The sequence below is a fragment of the Oncorhynchus tshawytscha genome, unplaced genomic scaffold (genome assembly GCF_018296145.1).
Source record: "Oncorhynchus tshawytscha isolate Ot180627B unplaced genomic scaffold, Otsh_v2.0 Un_scaffold_1746_pilon_pilon, whole genome shotgun sequence".
Lineage (NCBI taxonomy): Eukaryota > Metazoa > Chordata > Actinopteri > Salmoniformes > Salmonidae > Oncorhynchus > Oncorhynchus tshawytscha.
In genome coordinates, this window is record NW_024609798.1 from 172501 (window position 1) to 187500 (window position 15000).

Sequence of the window (15000 nt, forward strand, 5' to 3'; positions counted from 1 at the left end):
TATGCTACATACCTACAGTACGCTACATACCTACAGTACAGTATGCTACATACCTACAGTATTCTACATACCTACAGTACAGTATGCTACATACCTACAGTATTCTACATACCTACAGTACAGCATGCTACATACCTACAGTACAGCATGCTACATACCTACAGTATTCTACATACCTACAGTACAGTATTCTACATACCTACAGTACAGTATGCTACATACCTACAGTACAGTATGCTACATACCTACAGTACAGTATGCTACATACCTACAGTATTCTACATACCTACAGTACAGTATGCTACATACCTACAGTATTCTACATACCTACAGTTCAGTATTCTACATACCTACAGTACAGTATTCTACATACCTACAGTACTCTACATACCTACAGTACAGTATGCTACATACCTACAGTACAGCATGCTACATACCTACAGTACAGCATGCTACATACCTACAGTACAGTATTCTACATACCTACAGTACAGTATTCTACATACCTACAGTACAGTATGCTACATACCTACAGTACAGCATGCTACATACCTACAGTACAGTATGCTACATACCTACAGTATTCTACATACCTACAGTTCAGTATTCTACATACCTACAGTACAGTATTCTACATACCTACAGTACAGTATGCTACATACCTACAGTACAGTATGCTACATACCTACAGTACAGTATTCTACATACCTACAGTACAGTATTCTACATACCTACAGTACAGCATGCTACATACCTACAGTACAGCATGCTACATACCTACAGTACAGTATTCTACATACCTACAGTACAGTATGCTACATACCTACAGTACAGTATTCTACATACCTACAGTACAGTATGCTACATACCTACAGTACAGTATTCTACATACCTACAGTACAGTATGCTACATACCTACAGTACAGTATTCTACATACCTACAGTACAGTATTCTACATACCTACAGTACAGTATTCTACATACCTACAGTACAGTATGCTACATACCTACAGTATGAAAGTGTGCGTCTATATTTAGTCCAGCAGGGGGTGCTGTAGATCCTTCTATTTCCCAGCCTTAGATGGCTGTGACTTCTCATGACTTGGTTTAGTGTTTTAGCTGGTGTTCGTATTTTTGAGTGTGTGGACGAATGAACGTGTGTGTTTCCCCCTCCCTCCCTAGGGTGTGGTTCTACAAACAGGACACTTGCTAATGTACACACACACACATGAGGGTTCCCAGGACACTTGGAGACAGACTGCCTCACTAATGCATCCTGGGAGATATTATCTGTGTGTGTGTGTGTTTATACATTTTGTTGTCTCAGCTACAGGTATATCTCACTGGAATTGAATAGAATATAAAAGTGTGTGTTTATACATTTTGTTGTCTCAGCTACAGGTATATCTCACTGGAATTGAATAGAATATAAAAGTGTGTCAGAGAGAGAGAGATTTAAAACTGTACAAAAACATTCCCATTCCCCCATAAAACATATTTCGTCACATTCCTATACAGTAGTGATTCATATTACAACAATGGATACCTTCCTGCACGCACACACACACACACACACACACACACACACACACACACACACACACACACACACACACACACACACACACACACACACACACACACACACACACACACACACACACACACACACCTCAGGATAAATGTGCCAGCCTGAAACGAACTCTTGTTTATTATGCAGTTGCCACTTTACCAATTTTTTTATTCTGCGCTTGGAAACAAAACACCATCTCTCTGTGTGTGTGTGTGTGTGTGTGTCTCTGTGTGTGTGTGTGTGTGTGTCTCTGTGTGTGTGTGTCTCTGTGTGTGTGTGTCTCTGTGTGTCTCTGTGTGTGTGTGTGTGTGTGTGTCTCTGTGTGTGTGTGTGTGTGTGTCTCTGTGTGTGTGTGTCTCTGTGTGTGTGTGTCTCTGTGTGTCTCTGTGTGTGATAGAGGTGGTGGTGACAGATCTAGCCTCGCCCATTTCCTCAGAAGCCAATTATCTCAGCGTTGGGACGGCGGGGGGGGGCTGCCCTGGCAACCAGAGCGGGAAATATCACAAAGAGGAAGTAACATTCCTTAAAAACCCTTGTCTTTAGGTCACTGTCCTTAAACAATTTTCTTCTCTCTCTCTCTCTCTCTCTCTCTCTCTCTCTCTCTCTCTCTCTCTCTCTCTCTCTCTCTCTCTCTCTCTCTCTCTCTCTCTCTCTCTCTCTCTCTCTCTCTCTCTCTCTCTCTCTCTCTCTCTCTCTCTCTCTCTCTCTCTCTCTCTCTCTCTCTCTCTCTCTCTCTCTCCCCTCCCTCCCTCCCTCCCCTCCCTCCCTCCCTCCCTCCCTCTCTCCCTCTCTCCCTCCCTCCCTCCCTCCCGTAAAAACCGAGGTAAGAAACCATTCTTCTCCTGTATGTAGTAGCAAGCTCTGCCTCTACTCACTCGCTATAGGCCTGTGGCGCGCTGATGACCGATGAGGTCATTTCCTGGTTGTATGAGTCGTGGGCATGCTCTGTTTTGATTAGCTTGTGGTGTGCGTCGCCTCTGAGCTCTGACTTCATGGAGGATGCTGGGTAGAAAAACACAAACACACCAGTTAATACACACACACAAACACACTGTATTACCCAGATAAAGACAGGGAGATTCAGGGATAACAGAGAAATATCTATGATGTTACATTGAACTAATCATAGTAATCAGAGACCAACTCACATACACAGATAGACAGGCACACACACACACACACACACACACACACACACACACACACACACACACACACACACACATAAACACACACACACACACACACACACACACACACACACACACACACACACACACACACACACACACACACAAAGGGATAACAGAGAAATATCTCACCTGTCTGATGTTGTGAGCTTTCTGCCGGCCTGTGGTGGTGATGATGATGATGATGATGGTGGTCGTCGCCAGCGACGGTGCGGTTGACCGCGATTGGCTGAGGCAGGTGCAGCGGGGAGGAGGGGTAGAGGATGGACAAGGGTTGCAGCATGACCTGGGACAGCATGACCCCTGAACCCTGGACGACCCCGGGGCCGGAGCCTAACAACACGGGGTAATGGAGGGAGGAGGGCTGGGGGGAGGAACGACTGTACGGGGAGGAAGTGGAGGAACAGGAGGAAGGGGAGGAGGAGGAGGAGGAGGGAGAAGGTCGTTTGCTGACCGACAAGTCGACTGGTTCGAGTTGTGTATTTGAGGTGGGGTTGGCGGACTGGGCGTGTGTGAGTGTGTGTGAGGGGGAGAAGGTGTGTGTGTGTGCGTATTGTGTGGGGTGGTAGGGGTGAGGGGTGAATATAACGCTGTTCACTACCGAGGGATAAGACTGATAGAGAGACTGATGGAAGGAAGGAGAGAAACGAGGAAGGGAGGAGGAGGGAAGGAGAGGAGAGAGAAGAGGAGAGAGAGATAGAGAGAAGAGGAGGGAGGGAGAGAGGGAGGGAGAGAGGGAGAGGGAGAGAGGGAGGGGAGGGAGGGATTGTATTTCATTTTCATTCTTTCAAACAAAAAACAATACAAGCTTGTACTGTCCACACACCATCACACCATCACACCCACACACCATCACACCATCACACACCATCACACCCACACACCATCACATCATCACACCATCACACCCACACACCATTACACCATCACACCATCACACCCACACACCATCACACCATCACACCCACACACCATCACACCCACACACCATCACACCATCACATCATCACACCCACACACCATTACACCATCACACCACGACACCATCACACCCACACACCATCACACACCATGACCACCCACACACCATGACACCCACACACCATCACACCCACACACCATCACACCCACACACCATCACACCCACACACCATCACACCCACACACCATCACATCATCACACCATCACACCATCACATCATCACACCCACACACCATTACACCATCACACCACGACACCATCACACCCACACACCATCACACCATCACACCATCACACACCATTACACCATCACACCATCACACCCACACACCATCACACCATCACACCCACCACACCATCACACCATCACACCCACACACCATCACACACCATCACACCATCACACCATCACACACCATGACCACCCACACACCATGACACCCACACACCATCACACCCACACACCATCACACCATCACACCCACACACCATGACACCCACACACCACGACACCCACACACCACCCACACACCACCCACACACCACCCACACACCACCCACACACCACGACACCCACACAATATCACACCATCACGCCACGACACCCACACAATATCACACCATCACACCACGACACCCACACAATATCACACCCACACACCACGACACCCACACACCATGACACCCACACACCATCACACCATCACACCCACACAGGGCGTGAGTTGGTTTGGGTTGTCTATGTTCTTTGTTCTATGTTATATTTTCTACATGTTTGGCCTAGTATGGTTCTCAATCAGAGGCAGGTGTCGTTCGTTGTCTCTGATTGAGAATCATACTTAGGTAGCCTTTTCCCACCTGTGGGTTGTGGGTTATTATTTTTCTGTCTAGTGTTTTCGTCACCTTACAGAACTGTTTCAGTTTCATTTCATTCTCTTTGTTATTTTGTTTAGTGTTCGGAGTTAATAAATATCATCATGAACGCGTACCACGCTGCATATTGGTCCGATCGTTCCTACTACTCCTCAGATGAAGAGGACAGCCGTTACTGAATCACCCACCACAACCGGACCAAGCAGCGTGGTACTCAGGAGCAGAGGGTTCTGGACTCCTGGACACGGGAGGAGATTTTGGACGGTAAGGGTCCCTGGGCACAGGCTGGGGAATATCGCCGCCCCAGGGAAGAGCTGGAGGCAGCCAAAGCAGAGCGGAGGTATTTTGAGGAGTTGGCACGGCAGCGCAACAGGGACGAGAGACAGTCCCAAAAATGTCTTGGGGGGTGGCACACGGGGAGTGTGGCTAAATCAGGTAGGAGCCAACTCCCCGTGCTTACCATGGAGAGAGAGGGACCGGGCAGGCACCGTGTTATGCCGTGAGGCGCACGGTGTCCCCAGTGCGCAGGCATAGCCCGGTGCGCTACATTGCAGCTCCTCGTATCGGCCGGGCTAGAGTGGGCATCGAGCCAGGAGCTATGAAGCCGGCTCAGCACATCTGGTCTCAGGTGCATCTCCTCGGCCCGGGTTTTATGGTACCAGCCCTATGCACGGTGTCCCCGGTGCACCAGCACAGCCCAGTGCGGTCTGTTCCACCCCGCCGCACTTGCCGGGCTACAGGGAGTATCCAGCCAGGACAGGTTGTGCAGGCTCGGTGCTCGAGACCTCTAGTGCACGGTCCGGTCCATCCGGTGCCTCCTCCATGCACCAGGCCTCCTGTGGCAGCCCCCCACACCAGGCTGTCTCTCCGTCTCCTCCCTCCAGGTGCTCCCTCCTGTCCGGAGCTGCCAGAGTCTCCCTCCTGTCCGGAGCTGCCAGAGTCTCCCTCCTGTCCTGAGCCGCCAGAGTCTCCCTCCTGTCCGGAGCTGCCAGAGTCTCCCTCCTGTCCGGAGCTGCCAGAGTCTCCCTCCTGTCCGGAGCTGCCAGAGTCTCCCTCCTGTCCGGAGCTGCCAGAGTCTCCCTCCTGTCCGGAGCTGCCAGAGTCTCCCTCCTGTCCGGAGCTGCCAGAGTCTCCCTCCTGTCCGGAGCTGCCAGAGTCTCCCTCCTGTCCAGAGCTGCCAGAGCCTCCCTCCTGTCCAGAGCTGCCAGAGCCTCCCGTCTGTCCTGAGCTGCCTGCCTGTCCTGAGCTGCCAGAGTCTCCCTCCTGTCCTGAGCTGCCAGAGCCGCCCGTCTGTCCTGAGCCGCCCGTCTGTCCTGAGCTGCCAGAGCCGCCCGTCAGTCAGGAGCTGCCAGAGTCTCCCTCCTGTCAGGAGCTGCCAGAGCCGCCCGTCTGTCCTGAGCCGCTCGTCAGTCAGGAGCTGCCAGAGCCGCCCGTCTGTCCTGAGCCGCCCGTCTGTCCTGAGCTGCCCGTCTCTCCTGAGCTGCCCGTCTGTCCTGAGCTGCCCGTCTGTCCTGAGCTGCCCGTCTGTCCTGAGCTGCCCGTCTGTCCTGAGCTGCCCGTCTGTCCTGAGCTGCCAGAGTCTCCCTCCTGTCCTGAGCTGCCAGAGCCGCCCGTCTGTCCTGAGCCGCCCGTCTGTCCTGAGCCGCCCGTCTGTCCTGAGCAGCCCGTCTGTCCTGAGCAGCCAGTCAGTCAGGAGCTGCCAGAGCCGGCCGTCAGTCAGGAGCTGCCAGAGCCGGCCGTCAGTCAGGAGCTGCCAGAGCCGCCCGTCAGTCAGGAGCTGCCAGAGCTGCCCGTCTGTCCTGAGCTGCCCGTCTGTCCTGAGCTGCCAGAGTCTCCCTCCTGTCCGGAGCTGCCAGAGTCTCCCTCCTGTCCTGAGCTGCCAGAGTCTCCCTCCTGTCCTGAGCCGCCAGTCTGTCAGGAGCTGCCGGAATCTCCCGTCCATTCGGGACCCGCGGCAAGGGTCCCCAGTCCGAGGTCGGCGGCGAGGGTCGCCGCTCCCAAGGCGCCACTTAAGTGCGCCGAGACTATGGTGGAGTGGGGTCCACGTCCCGCGTCAGAGCCGCCACTGCGGACAGACGCCCACCCAGACCCTCCCCTATAGGTTCAGGTCGGACCGCACCTTTGGGGAGGGGTACAGTCACGTTCTGACCTTAGTTCCTTTGTTATGTCTTTGTTTTAGTTTGGTCAGGGCGTGAGTTGGGGTGGGTTGTCTATGTTCTATGTTATATTTTCTACGTATTTGGCCTGGTATGGTTCTCAATCAGAGGCAGCTGTCGTTCGTTGTCTCTGATTGAGAATCATATTTAGGTAGCCTTTTCCCACCTGTAGGTTGTGGGTGATTATTTTTCTGTCTAGTGTTTTCTGCACATTTCAGGACTGTTTCGGTTTTCGTTTAGTTCACGTTGTTATTTTGTATTTTCAGTGTTCAGTAAAATAAACATCATGAACACATACCACGCTGCGCATTGGTTACTCGCATTTCTTACTCCTCGGCAGAGGAGGACAAAGAATATCGTTACACACACACCATCACACACCCCCACACACACCATCACACACATCATCACACCCTCACACACACCATCACACCCTCACACACACCATCACACACCCCCACACACACCATCACACACCCCCACACACACCATCACCCCCACACACACCATCACCCCCACACCATCACACCCTCACACCCACACACACCATCACACACCCCCACACACACCATCACACACCCCCACACACACCATTCAACACACCATCACACACCCCATCAAACCCTCACACACCCCATCACACACCCACACACACCATCACACACACCATCACACACACACACCCACACACACCCTCACACCATCACACACACCCTCACACACACCATCACAGACACCATCACACACACCATCACAGACACCATCACACACACCCTCACACCCACCATCACACCCCATCACACCCACACACACACCCTCACACACACCCTCACACCATCACACCCACACCTCCATTCTCACCGTCTCCATGTCTGTCTTCAGTGGGAAGTCATACACCATCATGACTGCAGCCAGACCTGTAGAGAGAGAGACAGGATAGAATGATTAATAGACAGACCTCTAGAGAGAGAGACAGGATAGAATGATTAATAGATACTAATAATGCTACTACTACTGCTGCTAATACTAATACTACTGCTAATACTGCTAGTAATACTACTGCTAGTACTACTACTATTACTGCTAATACTACTACTACTGCTAATACTACTACTATTGCTAATACTACTACTACTAGTACTACTACTACTACTACTACTGCTAATACTACTACTGCTACTGCTAATACTACTACTGCTACTGCTAATACTACTACTGCTACTACTAATACTAATATGACTACTGCTGCTAATACTGCTAATACTACTACTGCTAATGCTGCTACTACTACTGCTAATACTACTACTACTGCTGCTAATACTACTACTGCTACTACTACTGCTGCTACTACCACTACTACTGCTGCTACTACTGCTACTACTACAGCTGCTAATAATACTACTACTGCTGCTACTACTGCCACTACTACTACAGCTGCTAATAATACTACTGCTGCTAATAATACTACTGCTGCTACAGCTGCTAATAATACTACTGCTGCTACTACTGCTGCTAATACTACTACTACTGCTAATACTACTACTACCACTGTTACTGCTGCTGCTAATACTACTACTACTGCTGCTACTACTACTACTACCACCACTGCTAATACTACTACCACCCCTGCTACTACTACTACTGCTGCTAATACTACTGCTACTGCTGCTGCTACTACTACTACTACTACTACTACTACTACTACTACTACTGCTGCTGCTAATACTACTGCTGCTGCTAATACTACTACTACTACTGCTGCTGCTACTGCTGCTACTACTACTACTACCACCACTGCTACTACTAATGCTAATACTACTACTAATGATACTACTACTGCTGCTAATACTGCTACTGCTACTACAACTACTGATGCTAATGCTACTACTACTGCTGCTAATACTACTACTATTACTGCCACTACTACAACTACTGATACTGCTACTACAACTACTGATGCTAATGCTACTACTACTGCTGCTAATACTACTACTATTACTGCCACTACTACAACTACTGATACTACTGCTACTGATACTACTACTACTACTACTACTACTACTACCATTACTGCTAATGCTAATACTACTGCTACTACTACTACTGCTGCTAATACTACTACTATTACTGCCACTACTACAACTACTGATACTACTGCTACTGATACTAATACTACTACTACTACTACTATTACTGCTAATGCTAATACTACTGCTACTACTACTACTGCTGCTAATACTACTACTATTACTGCCACTACTACAACTACTGATACTACTGCTACTGATACTACTACTACTACTACTACTATTACTGCTAATGCTAATACTACTGCTACTACTACTACTGCTGCTAATACTACTACTATTACTGCCACTACTACAACTACTGATACTACTGCTACTGATACTAATACTACTACTACTACTACTAATATTACTGCTAATGCTAATACTACTGCTACTACTACTACTGCTGCTAATACTACTACTATTACTGCCACTACTACAACTACTGATACTACTGCTACTGATACTAATACTACTACTACTACTACTATTACTGCTAATGCTAATACTACAGCTACTACTACTACTGCTGCTAATACTACTACTATTACTGCCACTACTACAACTACTGATACTACTGCTACTGATACTACTACTACTACTACTACTATTACTGCTAATGCTAACACTACTGCTACTACTACTACTGCTGCTAATACTACTACTATTACTGCCACTACTACAACTACTGATACTACTGCTACTGATACTACTACTACTACTACTACTACTATTACTGCTAATGCTAATACTACTGCTACTACTACTACTGCTGCTAATACTACTACTATTACTGCCACTACTACAACTACTGATACTACTGCTACTGATACTAATACTACTACTACTACTACTAATATTACTGCTAATGCTAATACTACTGCTACTACTACTACTGCTGCTAATACTACTACTATTACTGCCACTACTACAACTACTGATACTACTGCTACTGATACTAATACTACTACTACTACTACTATTACTGCTAATGCTAATACTACTGCTACTACTACTACTGCTGCTAATACTACTACTATTACTGCCACTACTACAACTACTGATACTACTGCTACTGATACTACTACTACTACTACTACTATTACTGCTAATGCTAATACTACTGCTACTACTACTACTGCTGCTAATACTACTACTATTACTGCCACTACTACAACTACTGATACTACTGCTACTGATACTACTACTACTACTACTACTACTACTATTACTGCTAATGCTAATACTACTGCTACTACTACTACTGCTACTACTATTACTGCTAATGCTAATACTACTGCTACTACTACTACTACTACTACTACTACTAATATTACTGCTAATGCTAATACTACTGCCACTACTACAACTACTGATACTACTGCTACTGATACTAATACTACTACTACTACTACTACTAATATTACTGCTACTGCTAATACTACTGCTAATACTACTGCTAATACTACTGCTAATACTACTGCTAATACTACTGCTAATACTACTGCTAATACTACTGCTAATACTACTACTGATACTACTGCTAATACTACTACTGATACTACTGCTAATACTACTACTGATACTACTGCTAATACTACTGCTAATACTACTGCTAATACTACTGCTAATACTACTGCTAATACTACTGCTGATACTACTGCTGATACTACTGCTGATACTACTGCTAATACTACTGCTAATACTACTGCTAATACTACTGCTAATACTACTGCTAATACTACTGCTAATACTGCTGCTAATACTACTGCTAATACTACATCTTACTACAATCGTATGTCATTACATATCTCTCTGTCTTTCACTCACTCTTATCTGTGTGTGTGTGTATGTGTGTGTGTGTGTGTGTGTGTGTGTGTGTGTGTGTGTGTGTGTGTGTGTGTGTGTGTGTGTGTGTGTGTGTGTGTGTGTGTGTGTGCTGCCCTTGTCCAAACACACATTGCAGAGTACTGGCACAAGCTGGAGAAAGACCTTAATCAGAACACACAATCCACGTCACACACACACACACACACACACACACACACACACACACACACACACACACACACACACACACACACACACACACACGTCACACACACACGTCACACACACACACACACACACACACACACACACACACACACACACACACACACACACACACACACACACACACACACACACACACACACACACACACACACACACACCTGCTGTAAAGCTGTCAACTGCACAATGTTTAGAGTAAAACATTATGAAATTTCAGACAAAGATCGCATTACCTGTCCTCTGAGTGGCCAGGTGGGACTGTGAGTGAGTATGTGTGTGTGTGTGTGTGTGTGTGTGTGTACTCGTGAGCGTGTGTGTGTGCGTGTGTGTGTGTGCGTACTCGTGAGCGTGTGTGTGTGTGTGTGTACTCGTGAGCGTGTGTGTGTGCGTGTGTGTACTCGTGAGCGTGTGTGTGTGCGTGCGTGTGTATGGGTAAGCGTATGTATCCTGGTTAAAGTCTGCAGTATGAACAAACAGTATGGTGTCCAATCTACACTGTTCCTTATTGTAGAGTTGAACCAGAGGTCAAGCAGTAGTAGTAGTATCAGTAGTAGCAGTAGTAGTAGTAGTAGTAGTAGTAGTAGTATCAGTAGTAGTAGTATCAGTAGTATCAGTAGTAGTAGTAGTAGTAGTAGTAGTATCAGTAGTAGTAGTATCAGTAGTAGTAGTATCAGTAGTAGTAGTAGTATAGTAGTAGTAGTAGTAGTAGTATCAGTAGTAGCAGTAGTATCAGGAGCAGTAGTATCAGTAGCAGTAGTATCAGTAGTAGTAGTATCAGTAGTAGTAGTATCAGTAGTAGTATCAGCAGTAGTAGTAGTAGTAGTATCAGTAGTAGTAGTAGTAGTATCAGTAGTAGTAGTAGTAGTGGTATCAGTAGTAGTAGTAGTATCAGTAGTAGCAGTAGTATCAGTAGCAGTACTATCAGTAGTAGTAGTATCAGTAGTAGTAGTAGTAGTATCAGTAGTAGTATCAGCAGTAGTTGTAGTATCAGTAGTAGTAGTGGTAGTAGTAGTATCAGTAGTCGTTGTAGTATCAGTAGTAGTAGTAGTCGTAGTAGTAGTATCAGTAGCAGTGGTATCAGTATCAGTAGTAGTAGTATCAGTATCAGCAGTAGTAATAGTAGTAGCAGTTGTATCAGTAGTAGCAGTATCAGTAGTAGCAGTATCAGTAGTAGTAGTAGTAGTAATAGTAGTAGTAGTAATAGTAGTAGTAGTATTAGTACTAGTAGTAGTATTAGTACTAGTAGTAGTAGCAGTAATAGTAGTAGTAGTAGCATCGGTAGTAGTAGTAATAGTAGTAGTAGTAGTAGTAGTAGTAGTAGTAGTAGTAGTAGTAGTAGTAGTAGTAGTAGTAATAGTAGTAGTAGTAGTAGTAGTAATAGTAGTAGTAGTAATAGTAGTAGTAGTAATAGTAGTAGTAGTAATAGTAGTAGTAGTAGTGGTAGTAGCAGTAGTAGTAGTAGTAGTGGTAGTAATAGTAGTAGTAGTAATAGTAGTAGTAGTAATAGTAGTAGTAGTAATAGTAGTAGTAGTAGTAGTAGTAATAGTAGTAGTAGTAATAGTAGTAGTAGTAATAGTAGTAGTAGTAATAGTAGTAGTAGTAGTGGTAGTAGCAGTAGTAGTAGTAATAGTGGTAGTAATAGTAGTAGTAGTAATAGTGGTAGTACTAGTAGTAGTAGTAATAGTAGTAGTAGTAATAGTAGTAGTAGTAGTAGTAATAGTAGTAGTAGTAGTAGTAGTAGTAGTAGTGGTAGTAGCAGTAGTAGTAGTAATAGTGGTAGTAATAGTAGTAGTAGTAATAGTGGTAGTAATAGTAGTAGTAGTAATAGTAGTAGTAGTAATAGTAGTAGTAATAGTAGTAGTAGTAATAGTGGTAGTACTAGTAGTAGTAGTAATAGTAGTAGTAGTAATAGCAGCAGTAGTGTGTGTCTGTGTTTTCCTCATACTACAGTACAAGCAGCACACACACCTTAGTACTGAACGTCAACAAGGAGCAGCACACACACACCTTAGTACAGAACGTCAACAAGGAGCAACACACACACACACCTTAGTACTGAACGTCAACAAGGAGCAACACACACACACCTTAGTACTGAACGTCAACAAGGAGCAACACACACACACACCTTAGTACAGAACGTCAACAAGGAGCAACACACACACCTTAGTACAGAACGTCAACAAGGAGCAACACACACACACACCTTAGTACAGAACGTCAACAAGGAGCAACACACACACACACCTTAGTACAGAACGTCAACAAGAGCAGCAACACACACACCTTAGTACAGAACGTCAACAAGGAGCAGCACACACACACACCTTAGTACAGAACGTCAACAAGGAGCAACACACACACCTTAGTACAGAACGTCAACAAGGAGCAACACACACACACACCTTAGTACTGAACGTCAACAAGGAGCACACACACCTTAGTACTGAACGTCAACAAGGAGCAACACACACACCTTAGTACAGAACGTCAACAAGGAGCAACACACACACCTTAGTACTGAACGTCAACAAGGAGCAACACACACACACACCTTAGTACAGAACGTCAACAAGGAGCAACACACACCTTAGTACTGAACGTCAACAAGGAGCAACACACACACACACCTTAGTACTGAACGTCAACAAGGAGCAACACACACACACACCTTAGTACTGAACGTCAACAAGGAGCAACACACACACACACCTTAGTACAGAACGTCAACAAGGAGCAACACACACACACCTTAGTACTGAACGTCAACAAGCAGCAACAACACCTTAGTACTGAACGCAACAAGCACACACACCTTAGTACTGAACAAGGAGCAGCACACACACCTTAGTACTGAACGTCAACAAGCAGCAGCACACACCTTAGTACTGAACGTCAACAAGGAGCAACACACACACACACCTTAGTACTGAACGTCAACAAGGAGCAACACACACACCTTAGTACTGAACGTCAACAAGGAGCAACACACACACCTTAGTACTGAACGTCAACAAGGAGCAACACACACACCTTAGTACAGAACGTCAACAAGGAGCAACACACACACCTTAGTACAGAACGTCAACAAGGAGCAACACACACACCTTAGTACTGAACGTACTAAGGTGTGTGTGTTACTTTTAGTGCAGCACACACCAACACACAACACATGTTTCACTCTGCTTGTGGATACTAAAAATATATTTCCATTCAAAATCCTATTTTCCCTAAACCCTAACCTATACCGTAACCCCTAACCTATACCGTAACCCCTAACCCATACCTTAACTCATAACCCATACCTTAACCCCTAGAGGTAATGATGCCCTAGACACATCACTAGAGGTAATGATGCCCTAGCCACTTCACTAGAGGTAATGATGCCCTAGCCACATCACTAGAGGTAATGATTCCCTAGCCACTTCACTAGAGGTAATGATGCCCTAGCCACTTCACTAGAGGTAATGATGCCCTAGCCACTTCACTAGAGGTAATGATTCCCTAGCCACTTCACTAGAGGTAATGATGCCCTAGCCACTTCACTAGAGGTAATGACACATCACTAGAGGTAATGACACATCACTAGAGGTAATGACACATCACTAGAGGTAATGACACATCACTAGAGGTAATGACACATCACTAGAGGTAATGACACATCACTAGAGGTAATGATGCCCTAGACACATCACTAGAGGTAATGACACATCACTAGAGGTAATGATGCCCTAGACACATCACTAGAGGTAATGACACATCACTAGAGGTAATGACAATCACAAGAGGTAATGACACATTACTAGAGGTAATGACACACCACTAGAGGTAATGACACATCACTAGAGGTAATGACACATCACTAGAGGTAATGACACATCACTAGAGGTAATGACACATCACTAGAGGTAATGATGCCCTGGACACATCACTAGAGGTAATGACACATCACTAGAGGTAATGATGCCCTAGACACATCACTAGAGGTAATGACACATCACTAGAGGTAATGATGCCCAAGACACATCACTAGAGGTAATGATGCCCTAGACACATCACTAGAGATAATGACACATCACTAGAGGTAATGACACATCACTAG

The 15000-nt window shown here is 45.9% G+C and overlaps 1 protein-coding gene across 6 annotated transcripts in view; it reads right to left on the bottom strand.

Moving 5' to 3' along the window:
- The window catches only part of klf3 (Kruppel-like factor 3 (basic)), a 33694-nt gene that overhangs the window by 6469 nt on the left and 12225 nt on the right, over window positions 1-15000 (bottom strand). For 5 of the 6 annotated variants that reach the window (XR_006082859.1, XR_006082857.1, XR_006082858.1 and 2 more), the window contains exons 2-4: window positions 7624-7691; window positions 2896-3388; window positions 2449-2575 (exon numbers count right to left, since the gene is read on the bottom strand). Coding sequence is in view for 2 of the 6 variants with exons in the window: in XM_042318266.1 (XP_042174200.1) it covers window positions 2449-2575; window positions 2896-3388; window positions 7624-7677 (674 nt within the window). In the remaining 4 variants the exon portion in view is untranslated. The remainder of the gene's footprint in view (window positions 1-2448; window positions 2576-2895; window positions 3389-7623; window positions 7692-15000) is intronic. The other variant, XM_042318267.1, reaches the window with a different exon arrangement.